The sequence below is a fragment of the Colletotrichum chrysophilum genome, assembly GCF_026319265.1.
Source record: "Colletotrichum chrysophilum strain AFK26 chromosome Unknown scaffold_63, whole genome shotgun sequence".
Classification (NCBI taxonomy): Eukaryota; Fungi; Ascomycota; class Sordariomycetes; order Glomerellales; family Glomerellaceae; genus Colletotrichum; species Colletotrichum chrysophilum.
Window position 1 is genome coordinate 160108 of NW_026517350.1, and position 16177 is coordinate 176284.

Below are 16177 nucleotides of genomic sequence, written 5' to 3' on the forward strand. Positions count from 1 at the left end.
AGAAGACAGTTGAGATGGAAGTGAGACCGTTGTTTCTCTAGTGGTGGGGTATGAGCGTTGCAGCGGCGGCGGCGGCAGGTTCAAGCAGAGGCCCTGACGTAAGAGGGGAGGTCGAGGGAACGGTGTTGAAGTAGGGTAGCCAGGTAATCCAACCGACGTTGAACGAACGCTGGATGCGAGCTAGCGGGGCTTCGGCTGAGGTTTGATTTGTAGCAGTAGCGAAAAGTAGGTATATATGTGTAGAGTTTTTTCAATATGCAAGAGTTGGGGTTGGTTTGGGGGCGAGAAGATAGCTTGTTGTTATTGTTGTTCTTGTTGCTGTTGCAATTGCTGAGCATGAGTAGACGGGACTCAAGACGTAGCAGCAGTAGAGGAGGGGAGGGCACCTAATAGTGCCGTATCCTTATTGCAGCTAGGACAATGAAGGGAGAGCGAGGAGGGAGAGAGAGAGAGAGAGACAGAGAGAGAGAGAAAGAGAGAGGCTCGAGTAGTGCGGTGCGGTGCGGCCAGTGGGAGCGGCGAGCATCTTTTATGACAGCTCGTCCGGCTTGTGGTGACGGCGGCGGGGAGAGGCGTCCACTGCGTCTGTGACGGCACGGCAGCGCAGCGCATCTCATCGGCGCAGCGGTGCAGCGAGCGGCTCCCGTTCGAAAAAACGCGGAAGCGGATAGGTAGGTACCTACCTAGGTAACGTAAGGTAGGCAGGCACCTTAGGTAGGTACCTAGGCAGGGCAGGGTCCAGGGAGGAGAGCCCGCTGACAGGGGGGCCCCGACCCAAACCCCGGCATCTGAAGTTTGCAGCGGTCCAGAATGTGGATGTGTCCATGTACCTTACCCTAGGCCGTAGAGGACATTGGCTAAGCAAGGGTATCCGACAATGACAAGCCGCGACTCCTGCGATCCATCCATATGCGTTTGGCAGGTCTCCGAATACAAAACAACACACACACACACACACACACAAAAGAACCGCAACACTTTTGAAATAAATCCAGACCCGACGTAGCTACCTAGTTTTGCCGGTTTCTAAACCCGCAGCTAGGTAGGGACTCGGCCCCCGGCGTACGTCCGTATCCCATCCTGCCCCTGCCCCTGGTCCTGCTCCTGCTCCTGCTCCTGCTCCTCCTTGCTACTTTACGTTCGAGCAAGGTCTTCGGATGAGCTGCATCTCCAGCAACCTGTCTGTCCACAGTCCTCGTGAATACTGTGCAATGTGTATGAATACATGTTTCCCTGGTTGTCGTCCTATTCAGCGGTACTCGCGACTATCCAACGGCAGGGGAAAGGGGGCTCTATGTCTCGTTAAGTACAGGTAGATACCTTATGTCCTACCTACGGTGGTAGCGTAAGGCATGTAGCTGTTGTGCAAGCACATTGTGGTGGCCCTGCATCGTCCGCACCGTTGTCCACCGCGACACACCACTACCGATACAAAGTACACAATCGTTGAATTGACGTTGACAGCGGGGCAAGACAATTCATATAGACGGGCATATGCCTATTCCCTGCTTGTCATGTGCGCTGCCTCTTTTCCCTTTGCCCCATATCGGGCTGGAAAGCCGCGCAACAGCCACAACAAATCGCCATCTTGACACGCAAAGATCTATACCAAGTCAATCAACTTGCAGGTTGACGGAAATGAAGATTGTAGGTGGCTTTGGCATTCGATACCGTATGCGCAGTCTCCATTCTAGAAAGACAATTGGACGTATCCCCGGACATGAGGTCCCCCCACTAGGACGAGCCTGACAACCTCAAATAGCTGAGCCCACGAGGGTTGATTAATGTTACACACTCCGCCTCGCGACCTGGCCTGGGGGCCAGTGGGGGGCTTTGGACTGCCATCCTTACCCTCGCCTTCTGCCTCGTCAACCCGCTCGAGAAAGCCTGCCTGTGTCTGTCGTGTATTTTATCGAGAGTCAGCCTGTCACGCATCCGCAAGTGAGATAGCTAGCTGTGCTTGGTTCGCCGGGATTTCCGACATTCCATGTCAATCACAACAAGTCCCAATCTCTACGTTCATGACTTGTCATGGTATATCACCCACGATAGCTCGCCCTGATGTCAGTCTTTCGGAGAGTACGAATAGTGCCATGTCGCTTCCCAACCGAAGTCGACCGGTGATCCGAGTTGGCAAGCTAATGAGACATGGCTTGCTTTGCCATTATACATGTGGTGGAAAAGAGCAACAGAATGCCCATCAGTAGCCCTTGTTGCATGCCCGGATGCCACACCCGGGCAGCTCGCGCGCATCGACACATCGGAACGTGCGGCGGCTGTCTGTCTGTCAACAGCTGCCGGTGGGGCATCCAACCGGACCATGTCTTTACTATGGTACGGCTTGCGGCATGGATGGCTGGAGACAGCCGCAGGTACCTGCGTGTGCATGGGTGGACGGAGGGAGGAAGGATTGGCGTCGCTTTCCGAAACCAATGGGTCAAGCGCAGTAGCAGACGACGAACGTTTGAAGGGTCTCGGATTCTGGATTTCCATTGTTGAAGAAACGGGAGCTAGGAGGAAGGCAACGAGGCGGCACGATTATATCGCCGGCTAATCGTTGAGACATGCAATACTAGGAATGCGTTCTGCGTTCAAGGCGACCCAGTGCCGGTTTACCTCGGTGGACGCCGTCCTTTTGCGCCCCTTGCAGCTTCAGTGCCTCGTTCTCTTCCCTCCTGCGTTAGCCGAGTGCGGAATTGACGAGCTGCAGAACTTTACTTTGTACATACATGCCTTACAGAGCAGAGGCCACAGAATGTCCTCTGTCATCTGTTACTCGAGCTTGAAAACCCCATTGTCAACATCAACAACGATGAGCATCAGCCCCTGTGCCTTGAGCTCCCCACTATTTTCCTCATACCCATGTCCGTGATACCGACAGCAGACATGGTGTCTGGGGATCTCGCAGGGGATGGCGGACAGCTCTTGTCTTCTTCTGGAAGAGCTTGCGAGAAGACGGCCCTTTGCCCTGATTTGTACTGACAGCCGATAGAGATTGCAGGGCACCAGAGCCCGTTTCTTTCCCCAAGGTCTCGTCTCTGATGCTTGCCCTTCAGGGCCGTCACCTTGCCAGGCCGCCCGTCATCCGTGTCAACGGGAGTGCAAAAGGCTAAACTGGCGTCCGTGTGGGTTGAGCGTTCGGGCAGAAGCTGCGCTATGCTCTGCTAGGCATAGTTCCATGTTCTGTCTTCAGTTGACAGCTGTGAAGACATGAGAACCTGGTTCACCAGTTGGGATCTGCTGCCAGGGTCCCCGAGCGAGCGACTCGAGCCAGCTTATCCGTATTACACTACAACCCGTGATACCTGCCTTCGCGTTGAGAGTGAGCCTCCCCGCTGTTGAGAGGTAGTCGTTAGTTGGTAGGGCGTAGTGCTGCAGACTGGCGCTGTCAGACGGCGCACAACTGCGACCAATGGGCTAGAGCAGACCGGTGATCCGGATGCAAGATGCTCTTCTCAACAGGCCGCGGGGTTGCAATTAGAATTAGACGAGTGATTTTAGCAAGTTACAACCATTTCAATGCGTCTCCATGGCTTGGCGGTTGCGCATGCCAGTTGGGGAGAATCTGCTTGACGCTCAGGCATGTGGTGTTTGGTAGTATCTGGCATCTTCGGGGCTGCAATAAAATATCATGCCTGGATTAGCAACGACGCTTCTCGTTAAGCTCGTAGCAATCCTCTTTTCGGGTCGCATTTCCCAGACTGATGCACCAGCATTCGATCCATTGGGATTTCACAAAACCGTGGTCGCGATGGTGGATCGCCAGATTGAGATTGATCGGGGCTTGTTGGCGTCCATTCGTGACGTGAACCGCATCTAGACAGGTCGCCGGGCGCCGGGCTGGGTTGCAAAGGGTTCGTGCGACGAAGATGGAGATGTCACGGCGGCCCATGGCCATAACCATGACCATGCCTCTGCTGCAGTGCTGCTCCACGAATGACGACCCATGACGGGACAGGTTTATTGGCAGGCAGTGGAGCTCCGGCGCAACGCTTGCCGTGGACGCTGGCAAGCTGGCTGGCTGGATCCCATCCAGAGGATAAACAGCCGTGCTATGAGCAGGCTGTGTGATAATGGAATTGTTGCGAGGGCGATGCGAGGACGATGTTGATATCCAGTGAAGGATGTCTGGCATCGAGACCCGTCGATTGGATGTGAGGGGAGTTTAGGGGGTAATTTACGTCTGTGTGTTTGGCGATCCAGTCATTTCTCACATGCCGGCTGACGTATCCCCAATGCCCGTGGCGGTGGGACGGTAGTAGAAGCTGCGCGTGGTGTCCGTACATTGGGGGTAGCAACGATTGATGTCCCAGGCGAAGCCTGATTGTTGTTGACGAGGGAGATGGAGGGACAGAGAGGGATAGAGAGATAGAGACAGAGAGGAGCGGTCGAGGAACCTCGTGTTACACGGGCGTGCCGTTGGGCGGGCACGGTGGCCGGGGCCGGAGGAAGATGGCAGAAGCTGTTGCTGAACCAGGCATGTCCGAAGTGGCTTGCGGCATCGGATTGCCGATGACCGCCATATCTTGGGGTTGTTCTTTTCTTGTTGATGCATAAACATTCAACAGTCATGATTGAATTAGAATGAGTTGTTGCTGGGAAATGGGCTCTATCACAGGCAGGCAGTCAGTCAGAGTACATACAGTGAGGGTACTTTGTGCGTGCGTGGGTTGACAGGTTATGTACAATGTTCTGTACATCCAATGGAACCTCAAATGTACGTTTTCTCGTGGCCCACTTTCCCTGAAGATCCATCCGCTGCTCCGGCTTGAGCCTTGAGCCTTGAGCCTTGAGCCCTGCGATAATTAGAGAAATGGCCGACGAACTGCACCGGACCACCCGACGCTACCTAGCTTACCTACTGCGCATGCGTACCTTGCTTCGACAGGCCCCGTTTTGGGTCCGTGTCGCTGCAAAGTAGATAGATACTGAGAGGGCATCCGGGACAACTTCTCCAAGGACCCTCACTGTCTGGTGGTCGAGGACGTGGTCAACCGTTTTACCAGGTCCAAAGTTGCGTGCTTGTTCCGCTCGCTTTGCCAGCCCGGGGGGGGGGGGGGGGGGCACACTAGAAAAGCGGTCACTCGGAGCACAAGGCAGGCTGTCAATCCGGAACCCTCAAAGGTCGATCGCCGTCACAAGGCGTTGGGGGTTGGAGTCCAGACTTTGTCTAATTTTGAATGAAAGCAGCCGACTCCTCTGACTGCAGCCCACCTCACCTGCAGTATGCAGTACACTCGCTACCAGGCGCTGATTCAAGACACCACCTGGAGCCGCGAGCGTGCTGCCAGCCGGCCTCCACTCCCCCAAAAAAAAAAAAAAAAAACCACACATACATTCAGGTACCTAGCTCACGATGCCCTGCTGCCTGCCAGCTGCCGTCTACAAACTACCAACTGCCTACGACGCGTCTGCTCTGTCTCACCTCCCTTTCGGCCTGTTTTCTTCTTGTTCTCTCAGTCCCGTCCCTGTCCACCCTGAGGTCGCACGAGGTAGCTACCTACCTAGGTAAGGTACTCCAGGTTGTACGGATACACTGGACCTTACGTGCCCGCATCCACCCGCCTTCGGTCGGTGTCGCTGGCCGTATCCTCCGGCTCGACCCAGCACCTAGATCCACTCGAATTGCACTCCGTCTGCATCACGTCCAGTCCTGTTACTACCAACTGAACTGACTTCGGTCGCTCCTGCTCCTGTTCCTGCTCCTGCTCCGGCCTACCGCTGTCTCTTGTCTCATCCCCCCTGGATATACAGACCTACTACCTCCAAGGCTGACAGCTGCTTGAGGTTGGGTGCCGCTTGTCGGGTCGCTGCCTGCCTGCCGCTGCTGTCCAGTTTCCTCATCCAATCTCTCCAACTGTCTGGTCACCCCAAAACGCGACCTGTCTACGGTTCAATTCCGCAATGGCCCCCACCGTCACTGCCACTCCCTACGACTTCCCTAGGCTGAGAGTCTCAGTTCACCTCGACGACGATACCAGCTATCTTGCAGAGGATGACCCTGTCCCAGAATTTTTTGATGTAAAATTCTGCCCCTACCAGCCGCTGAATGCAAGGCCAGTCTTTGCTGCTGTCAGCAAGAAGCATGTAAGTGCCCCCCTTGAGCTTCTGCCTCAACCAATGCTTCTGTACACTTCTGACTTTTGATGCCACCTCAGATCGTCATCTGCCGCCTCACAGCAACAGCAGATGACTTAAACCCTTGCGAAATCATCAGCATAATTCGCGATGATGATGTGCGTTCTCCCAAGTGGTCCACCCATCCACCCCCAAAAGCAAAATAACTGACTCGACTGCAGCCCGAGGCAAGAAACTACTGCTGCACCTGGACTAAGGATGTTGTGACCGGAAAGCCACTTCTGTGTTACGGTGGTGAGGATGCAAAGATCAAAATCTATGATATCTTTCAGAAAAAGCTTGTCAACGTACGTCCCGCAGGGATACCTACAACTTTACGTCTGTTGCTAACGCATGATTCAGTGTTTAGTTGGCCATGGAGGGGTCAATCACCCTGATCTTGAGTGCCACATATTGCCAAAAGTGCTCGTGCTGATACGAACTATCAGGACATCTGCGACGTCGTCACGTCTCCGTTAGACCCCTTGATTGTTGCCTCCTGCTCAGACGACACAACCGTTCGCATCTGGAGCTTGGACCCAAGACATGAGAAACAGCCTTGCCTATGCATTCTCGGCGGCGAAGGCCATTACTGGAACCTCCTCACCTTGGTCAGTGTCTCCTATTGTCATCTCAAGGAAAGATGTTGTTAACGTCCTCTCAAGGCCTGGCATGATACTGGCCGCTACATCCTGTCCGCCGGTCACGACCAGATCATCAACCTGGTGAGCATGGATTTAGTTCAATACTTCTCTCACTGTCTAACATGAAGACAGTGGACTGTGCCGGACCTCCCGACCGAGCCTACAGATCGTCCTGTCGAGGTCCACTATCCTCACTTTTCCACTTCCGAAGTACACAGCAGTCTTGTGGATTGGTATGTGCTTTGTGGTGACCGTACGTAAACACGAATACTCACGCCAAGCAGCGTCGCCTTCTTTGGTGATTACATCCTCTCCCGCGCTTGCCACGACGATGTCATCGTTCTATGGAAGATTGAAGGTTTCTCCTCGGAAGATCCACGGCCGTCGCAAGACATGGCTCCCACCACCATCAACCCGGCCAATTTGACGCGGTCCGCGTTCAACCCAGGCGTCTCGGCCGAATGTCCAGCACCGTACACCCGTCTGATGGAGTTCGCGACTCCCGGCTGTGGTCCCCAATTTTTCATGCGGTTCAAGCTGCACTTCGTCCCAGACCAGCACCCGGTCCTCGCTTTCTGCAATGCCAACGGGAAGATTTTCTTTTGGGACTTTGAGCAAATCACAGGTTTCCATGATTACATCAAGAAAGTAGAAAAGAACCCTGATGCTCCCCCCGAAAGGCCGAGTTGGTTGACAGCCGTCGTCCATCGTACGCATGGTGGAGCCAAAGCTGAACCCACGGTAAGAGAGCGCAAAGCGGCTGGCAAGGCACACCCGTCAGGTCTTGAGCAAATCCCCACGTTCGCCAATGTGTACAACAAAGAGACGCTCTTGATGTGGGATACCAAGTACAACGTCGAGAACCCGCAAGTGCCACTCAAGCCTCACAAGATAGAGAACTTCGGCGCGTCATCGTTTGTTGGTAGACAGGTGGCATGGAGTCCAGGGGGAGAATGGTGTGTTGTTGTGGGCAGCTCCAATTTTGCCTTGCTGTTGCAAAGATGGGCACCTAAACGGGAGACATAAGACAGTAGACTAAATGCACCGTTTGGATCGGCGTTGATATCGATACCTCGGATAGGGAATAATGATGAAATATCAACGATCGCTTAGCTATCTGCTCGATGCTCTCTGATGGGAAGTGACGAAAATATGGGCAGTATAGGGCCGTCGTCTTCCTCTTCCGGCGCCAGCATTTGCTGAACGAAGGCATCAGCCCGGCCGCCATGCTCGACCATTTTTTGAAAGGTGCTTCGTGCGTTATTCCTCTCTGCCTCGCGCCGTGCTTTTGCTTCAGACATGGGCCCCTCGTCCTCAGCACGCGCCGGGATAAGAAGGTCTCCTATATACAGAGACACCATCCCTCTCAACCTCAGAATTTCAGGGTTTGTAGAATATGGCCGGTCCTCGAGCAAGTCGTCCATACGACTAGCGATCTCTCTGAGGCCGTCCAGCGTGCGCAGCCTAATCTGGTCTCTTGCCTGACGTAGCCGCCGGCCCCGCGAATCTGCCTGCCAGCGCGAGATCCCGTCCTTGTACTCGGGATCGTCCATCATCATTTCATCTTGACTGTCACCCAGAGAGTTTTCCTGCCACGAGTCATCCTCCCAGTCCTCCGCTTCCTTCTCCAGCCTGCGTAACGAGGCCCCATGCTGCGTGTGCACCTGATAAACCTCGTAACTCAGCAGCGCGGGCCAGAAGTCGATGGCAGAAACGGCTCTACGCCACTTGAAGTTGTACGGATATTGTTGGATAAGGTCCTGAAAGTACTCGCGTACCCGTGGGATGTTTCCGGCAGGATAAGCCTCCGCTTCCTTTCCCTCGTCCGTAGCGGCTACGCCGCCTTCACGCATGAGTATCTCGGCGCCAAGAGCCCAGTAATTGTTGCGTCTGATGTCGACCGGTCTACCGTGCACGCTGGACCTCACGAGGATGCCAAAAGCGCGCTTGGCATTGACGACGTCCCCTTTATCCAGGAACGAGTAGATGGCCCTGACAAGAGGCCTGAAGTGCGATTTCTCCGATGAATACTTGGCCCTTTTCTCGTCTTTCTTCCGTGGCCGGCGCCTACTTCCAACATCATGCTCTACCTCCTCATCGTTATCGCTGTCACTCTCTAGCTGTTCCGCCACGGCAGCGGCAGCAGCGCCCTGTTTGGATGGTGCATCTGGATCCTGCCAGGCACGATGCGGGAATTTGGGCTGGTCTCGTGATGGTGGCTGGTCTGTCTCCGCTAGACCAGCGAGGCGGAGTTGACTGAGAATATATGGAGTATGGCTGAGCGGGTTGATTGAGTCGCTAGGTAGGTGAGAGTAGTAGGTGTCATGGCTGTCGCTGATGGACACGGCAGAGGCGGACCTCTTGCGGCTGGATTGCGGCCGGCTCATGGCCACGAACACGATCGGCCAGCGGCTGTTGCTTTGAATATACCCCCTGTGTAGGCTTTTGCGAATGCTTGGTCCCAAGAAAGTGCGAATGTTGGAGCACACTCAGCGGCAAAGTCGATTTTCCTTGCGTTCATTGGGTGAAGTTGAGGAGTTCTGATGGAGGCTTTGCGCCAGTGGGAATCTGGGGTGGGACCAAATCAACTCTATTTACTGATTTAGCAAGCAGGCTCCAGCCTGTTATGCACAACTACACGACAAGGCCACAACGGAATCACTCGACAGCTGAGACATTGGTCATTGGGAGACTGCAAAAAAAGAAAATAAAAAATCATGGTAGTTTCATAGACTTGTAAAAACTTCTCAAGACGGCGAAAAGGCTTGATTACGTTAGAGGCCAGCTAGGTCAATCAGACATTGACGTTTTTATCAGAGCTACCAACGCACGACCAAAAGGGTCTTTGCATCTTGTCAGAATAGACCCAGACTTTCAAGCATCAAACCAGTGCGTAAATCGCATTTCTTATTCCAACCTCCAAGGCAATCGCTAGTCTTGGCAGGAGGGCAGTGCGCGTAACATCAGCGCAACACATTCGATGTCTTGCTTTGCCGCCCAGAACAGCCTTCATTGACCGACTTCACATGGTTGGTTTCCTGTACAGAAGCAACATTTCGATGTATCTTGGTCATCATTGTTGCCTATTATACACAGTCTATATGTGGTAGACGTTTTCTGCGGCTAGCGGCTCGGCTTATTTCCGCTCAAAGTAAGTCCATTGCCCCTCGACAGGCTTCTCCTCTAGGTCCTCCCACCTGTAGTAGCGTTTTGGTCAGTACGTTCGACGCTGGATATGTCGGGACGGATCAGTGACGTACACCTTGGCCTGGATCATCGTGTCCACGAGCTTCAGCTCACCCTCGGCAACCTGGATTACCTCCTCAATGAGGCCAGCTCCAATCTTATTCTCCAGCTCAGCAATCCTAGTCGCAAGCATGTCAGTTCCGCTAATATGCTCAAAAAACCAATTTGCCCAAGACGTACTGGTCGGCCGTCAACTGCGGCTCAGACTCCCACTGAACCTTGGCTACGTCGTTTACATCCTTGCGCTCGGCAAGCAACTTGTGGTCTTGACGCTCTGCCTCGGTGCGCGGGCCCTCCATAGTGCCACCCTCGTCCTTCTCACCGTCCCACTCTTCCAAGCGAACATCCTTGGCCTCGTGCTGCTTGCCCACGACGAACATCCTGTTGCCGAGCTTGACCGTGCGAGCGCCGCTGCCGTCAACGCGACCGCTGACGAGGCGGAATTGTTCAGGCTTCTCCTTGACGATCTGTTCGGCCTTCTTCTCCCACTCCTCGTATCCGGGAGGTACGGTGGCTTCGACAAGGGCAAGACGGTGCTTCGTCAGGGCTTCGACGGATTGGCGGTATAGGGAAGACTCGGGAATCGCCTTGAGCTTGTCGAGGGTGTTGCCGTAGACGTACAGCAACGTCGACCGCGGGCTGTTGTGTGTCCAAAGGCCCGTGAGACCCGTCGGGGTGCCGGGCTCGAGATAACGAACAGGCTTGACGCCCGCGAGCAGGCGAAATGTCCTTCGCATGTTTGCGGTATCAATTGGCTCGAATTGGTGTTGCGGCGTTGGGAGGATTGGACAGTGGAGCGTGAGGTCGGGAGCTGCTATGCCAATGTCGCTCTGATTTGGCTGACCAGTAGACTTCCTTACATAAGTCAGCGTTCAAGGTCACGTGATACCCCACTACCGACGACTCACAGCTTCGACGGCGTGGAGGGAGACTCCACAGTCATGTATCATAAGAAAAACAGCTAGAAATTAGTGTCAATCAGGTTAGGTCGCGTTGGTTCATATAGAATACACTGCGCTTCGCTCATTAACTCTACCACATTCCCCATCAACAGTGTCCTAATCAGGCGGGGATATATCATGCACAACAGTTGTGAATTTCTATCAGCGCAATGGGAAACACCCATCTAGCATGGGTCATATGGGATGCTCTATCTCCTAACTTGCGGGCATCAGGCTTGAAATGGATTATCCCAGGCGGTAATGGGACTTTGGAGCGGCAATATGCCGTTCCAATACATAATGTGGTGTTGTGGTGTATAACAGCAAGGGAGGCTCGAGTCAAATTGACCACAACAAGGGGGAAAAAGAGGAAACGGGCCTCCGCCCTCGTCTCAGAGCGATTCCTTGTTGCCCGGGCCGAGAAGCTTCAGAAACGCCGACAGGCTCCTGGGGAGCAGAAATTGCCATCACTAAGAGTGTGGTAACATTCAAAGACACTAAAACCTATAGGCTTCCTAGGAGGCGCTCTCGCGGCTCTTGCGGTAGCTGGCCTAAAGCGACGGGCGTCAGTACGGTTGGGGGCTCGTTATACGTCGAAGTTTGCGGCGCGACCAACCTCCTGCTCGACCTGCAGGCCGTCCACGATAGGGGCAAGCTCGCTCAGGATCTCGTAGGCCTTCTTGTGATACTCAATCTGAGCAGCGATGAGATCGGCGAGGTTGCGGAGGGGCTCCGGGGTGTCAAGGACCTGATGGCATGATCAGCAATACTCCAGTGAGATGCAACAAGTCATTAAACGAACGTTCTTCATGACACCGACAGCCTCCTCAGTCTGTGTGACGAACTCGTCCTCGGCCTTCTCAATCTCCTCTTGGGCCTCGGGGCTCAGCTCCTGAGGCTGGCCCTCCTCCGCGCGTGGGGATCCAGGACCGAGCTTCCAGGTGGTGCCGTGAGCGCGTGCCTTGGCAGCGTCGAGAGTCAGTCGCGAGTTCTCGACATTCTTGCGAGCACGCGTGGCGAACATCAAGTTGGTGTTCAGGGTGGTGTTCCAGCCAGCAAGGAATCGGCTTTGAATCTGGGCGTCCTGGGCCATGCGAGCCTCACCAACACGCTCCATTGACAGTGCATACTTCTCCAGAGCCGTAGCCAGAGGGTCCTCTCCGGCGCCGGTGTGCTGCTGGTGGAGGACCTGACTGCTAGCCAGACTGGCACGGGCGATGGCATGGTTGAAAGTCTTGGGCTGGGGCTTCGCAGAGGGAGGTGCTGTCAGAGCGGCCTGGGCCTCGGCAGGAGAGCTTGCGGAAGACAGAAGAGTGACCTTCTCGCTAACGGTGCGGCCGAGATCCTGGAATGTCTCCTTGATGTTGGGCGGGTAGTCGTAGGCTTCGTTCGAGTATTGTGAGCTGTCCAGACGCCGTGTTAGTGGGCAAGGACGCCGACCCTGATGCGGTTGCAATGGTTGGATAGCACTCACGTCACAGCCAGCATCTTCTGGTGGACCTGCTTGAGGGCGTCGACTCTCTTCTCGAGATCGATGTAGTCAGGAGGAAGCTGGGTCTGTCACGGTAGATATCGATCAGCCTTCGCTCGGGGTAATGACGAGGTAGCTGGGTTGGCAAGCAGCTACTGACCTTATCCTCGGCTTGGCCGAGCTGCTCCTTGGTGTATTGGAAGGTACGGGAGGCAAAGGGGGTGATTGAAGCCCCGAAGGAGCTGGTTTGCGCACTATTCGTCAGCCTGGAGATGCCCCCCTCGATACGTGAGCCAGGTGCGCGACAAAGGCGTACGTAAAGTTCTTTCCGAGGTTCTTGAAATCCATCGTTGCGGTAATTTTGGGCAGCGTCTGGAGAGAGAAATGCGAATCTAGAATGGGAGTTCAAAGTCGGTGCGTAATACTGTCTTTGCAAGGTGACGTTGGCAGCGACGACAGCGGTTGTGGTTGATGAAGTTTGGCCTCGTGCCTATCAGCTTGAGGTAGACAAGTATCCCGTAAGGTAGGCAGGTACCTTAAATTAGCAGCACAGCAACGTTCACTTCTACCTAAGGTAGCATGCTGTCACAGGCCATCCATTTTCCCCTGGACCAGCGCCAGGGAACGCTAAGAGTCGCGCTAGACACGTGACAGATGGATCGGCAGAGCAACTGGACAGTTCAGTGTTTCTGATTCGTGCTGCTCAGTCATACAGAATTGTGCATGCACGGGCACAGCAACCTGTATTTTTACGCTTCAATGCTCACTCTCAATTCAGGAAGCTGTGTAGGTGGGTGATCGTCATTCTCCCCCTGGGGTTGTGGTGCCTTTCCCACGCACCCAAGAATGCTGAACAGTCGCCCGATATCTCAAACGGGTTGAGGTTCAATCACGTTGCACCCTGACAACCACCTCCCGCTGGAATGGTCTGTTCGCTCGAGGCGACCAACAATGTGGTTCTCAATGAAATATCATGAGCAAATTGGCCCTTTCATTGACCCTTTTATTGATTCCTGCTTTTCCTGTCCTTAAAACGCCACAAGTCTATCATCAAAATCTATGCGCATGGCTCAACGCCGGAAACGCCCCCCTCAAGTCTTAGTCTGGTGGTTTTGAATCTGCCCAGGACGGTTCAATGTTACGGCAGACATTCTCGTAGTCTAGCAGCTTGGGATCGCTGAGTGGTAGATGCGGTGTTGTCCAGAACATGGTCCAGTTGGTATCCCTGAGCTTCCATGTTCCAAGAGACCGCTCAAAATACCACTTGTTCACCGGATTATCCTGTCGGCTACGCCAACATACTCCTTCAGGAAAGCAACCTCGGACCATGGCGTTGAAGACCACATCCGCAACCCCGCCGCTTCCTTGGCGGCTTTTCAGAACAGCAAACTTGTCGAGGTAAGGTACAAGTCGTCCTGTTTTGTAAGCTGTTTCCTCGTCGATACCAAAGGGCTTTTCCCATGTAAGGATCGCGCCGCCTTCATATTCCCCTGCGATGATGATACCAGCCAAGTTCTCGTTGACGCGGTCAAGATAATGTTGAACATCTAACTCTCTGTTGAATGAGTCGTTGATAAGGTAGACCAGCCGCGGAAGATCTATGCAGGTGTCTGTGAGCCTCAGACGAGGTGCTCCTGGTCGAGGAGGCAGCCAGGCGCTGATTGTAGGGTCGGGATACACCGTCAACGGCATCCCCCGTTTGATAAGGGTGGCCACATGCGCATCTCCCGAGACGGCGTCGCCTTTTTTTCCTGAGCGGACTCTTTCGATTGGTAGCGATGAGGAGAAAACAGGCTTGTCTGTTAAGAGGTTATGTATCAGAGGGTTCTGCCTGTTACGCGTCGTAACTCTGGTAAATTCTTGGATGGGCTTATTGGCAGCGGCTGCTGGTGTACTGATGATAGCCGACGACGTTGACGGCAACATGGCAAGCACGCTCTTGGCGAGTTGCAGGTTACGAGCATGCTGTTGCCGCACACTCTCGGGCACCTTTCCCCGTCGCGCCTCTGTTCCCGACGGGTGTGTGAGGGCATACATGATGCCCTCGAATTCTTGTTCCAGGTTAATGTAACGGTGGCATGAATCGTGCTCGTCCGCGAGTGGTGTCCCCCCCGCAGGATCTAGGATAATGACCTTTTCGACAGAGGCCACCTTGACTCCCGCACCCTGGGTGGATCTCGGCAATTCCACGGGGGTCTCACTCGCATTCAACTGAAGTCCACAGAAGTACTTTGTGAGGGCGACGATGGTCTCGTCAGCATCCACCACATCAATACTCTTCATGTCAGTAGCCATTGTCACGGGGGGTATGACCACAATTGCATTGTCCTGAAGAGCTCGAAGTACCATGTGTGGGTACTGAACGTAGACGCTAGAAGGCATGAAGCCCTTAGTGTCAGCCGTGTGCTTCTCTGCCTCGCCAACGCACTGGTCTAGCAGGATCGAGCCCGGTTCACCAAAGATCTCCACAGCTTGTTGGACCCGCCAAGACTGCTCTCTGAGAATCTTTCGAGACGACTGCGATCCTCCGTCAAGAACGATAACGCTCACAAGTCCAAGTTTGCGGAGTTGCGAAAACGTCTTGGCGATAGCGCTCAGCGTTTGGTCGTCCAGGTCTTGCGGAAGAGTCATCTTGACAATGGCGAGGTTGACGGGCTCATCCTCTGGCACACATTCCTGTTTCTTCGGCGTGCCTTCGCCCTGGATGAACTTCGGTGACTGGTTGACAACTCTGATAGAAGAGTAGGTCTGATCTGGTGTTTCTTGAGAAGCACCCGTCTTGCGCTTCTTGGCGTTATTTTCGCCTGGCGGAGCATATTTCTGCAGGTAGCCCTTGGCATCACGGCGAGTCGCTGAAGCCTCCAGCACAGACACTATGAAATCCTATAACAATAGTCAGAGGTTGTTGCATGGCGCAGTGATCATTGAGAGGGCATACCCGATCTTCAGCCCTCTTCTTTTCTCGTGCCTTGGAGCTAGAAGAGTGTCTGACAGCTGACAAGGCAACTTGCAAAGCTTCGTCCTGCCGGGTGCCACCCGACCTTGGACGGTGATACAGTCTGCGGTTGGGTGGGCAGCATGAATCGAGAGCGAAAGGCGCCTAATAGTACGAGTTAGAAGGTGCGCAATAAAGAGCGGAACTCGGCGTGCAAGGGCAGATAGAGACTCACTCTTGAGACCAAATGCCCAGCCTGCTTTAGCGCAGGAGTACGCATATTGCCCAGTGACTTTGCTGCGGTGGCTAGGGTAGAAAGCTGCTGAGAAGAACTTCTAAGCCAGATCCTGCACACCGTCTTGGGGAAAGGGCCGCAGAGCTTCGGAATGAAATGACGAGGTCCAGTCGTCAGCTTGCTGCCAGCATCTGCTCTGCAATGGCTATGGATTTGAGAGTAAACGCAGGGGAAGCTGAACACCGGTTTCGCGAGCACTATTGTTGGACTCCACAAGCAGCGCGTGTCGAGAGGGGGGAATGGGTCAAAGCCCGGCCATCTCTTCAGACGGCCATTCAGAGCGAGGTCTGTTCGGGCGACGATCAATGACACTCTGGACAGTGCTCGGAAGGATGGCGTGTGTAGAAAGACAGTTTGAGGAGTCGGTAACGAAGCTCAAGAGCGAAGGTGAAGACGTTGGGCCCTGACCCTGCTTAGGACCAAAGACTTCCCACATTGTGAGTCAATCAACCTACCAGAAGCCCGACTGATAAGCGGATAAGGCCTGCAGGGTCCCCATCACGGAGCCGGCGATCGGCGACCGTAATG

The 16177-nt window shown here is 54.3% G+C and overlaps 5 protein-coding genes across 5 annotated transcripts; 1 reads left to right on the forward strand and 4 right to left on the reverse strand.

Annotated features, from left to right (window-relative positions):
* Window positions 1-5904: 5904 nt before the first annotated feature.
* Window positions 5905-7787, forward strand: COL26b_007679 (uncharacterized protein; the record flags this gene model as incomplete). Its single annotated transcript, XM_053180464.1, has 6 exons — window positions 5905-6087; window positions 6300-6425; window positions 6567-6728; window positions 6783-6842; window positions 6894-6994; window positions 7046-7787. 6 exons carry the CDS (start codon window positions 5905-5907, stop codon window positions 7785-7787), a joined length of 1374 nt encoding a protein of 457 aa, XP_053035610.1.
* Window positions 7788-7870: 83 nt separating this feature from the next.
* Window positions 7871-9148, reverse strand: COL26b_007680 (uncharacterized protein; the record flags this gene model as incomplete). Its single annotated transcript, XM_053180465.1, has 1 exon — window positions 7871-9148. One exon carries the CDS (start codon window positions 9146-9148, stop codon window positions 7871-7873), a length of 1278 nt encoding a protein of 425 aa, XP_053035611.1.
* Window positions 9149-9897: 749 nt separating this feature from the next.
* On the reverse strand, window positions 9898-10744 carry COL26b_007681 (uncharacterized protein; the record flags this gene model as incomplete). Its single annotated transcript, XM_053180466.1, has 3 exons — window positions 9898-9958; window positions 10022-10126; window positions 10188-10744. The coding sequence occupies 3 exons, from the start codon at window positions 10742-10744 to the stop codon at window positions 9898-9900; spliced, it is 723 nt and encodes a 240-aa protein (XP_053035612.1).
* A 719-nt stretch (window positions 10745-11463) lies between these two features.
* Window positions 11464-12767, reverse strand: COL26b_007682 (uncharacterized protein; the record flags this gene model as incomplete). Its single annotated transcript, XM_053180467.1, has 6 exons — window positions 11464-11499; window positions 11565-11696; window positions 11751-12351; window positions 12423-12505; window positions 12580-12661; window positions 12736-12767. The coding sequence occupies 6 exons, from the start codon at window positions 12765-12767 to the stop codon at window positions 11464-11466; spliced, it is 966 nt and encodes a 321-aa protein (XP_053035613.1).
* A 750-nt stretch (window positions 12768-13517) lies between these two features.
* On the reverse strand, window positions 13518-15634 carry COL26b_007683 (uncharacterized protein; the record flags this gene model as incomplete). Its single annotated transcript, XM_053180468.1, has 3 exons — window positions 13518-15302; window positions 15358-15519; window positions 15590-15634. The coding sequence occupies 3 exons, from the start codon at window positions 15632-15634 to the stop codon at window positions 13518-13520; spliced, it is 1992 nt and encodes a 663-aa protein (XP_053035614.1).
* Window positions 15635-16177: the final 543 nt, after the last annotated feature.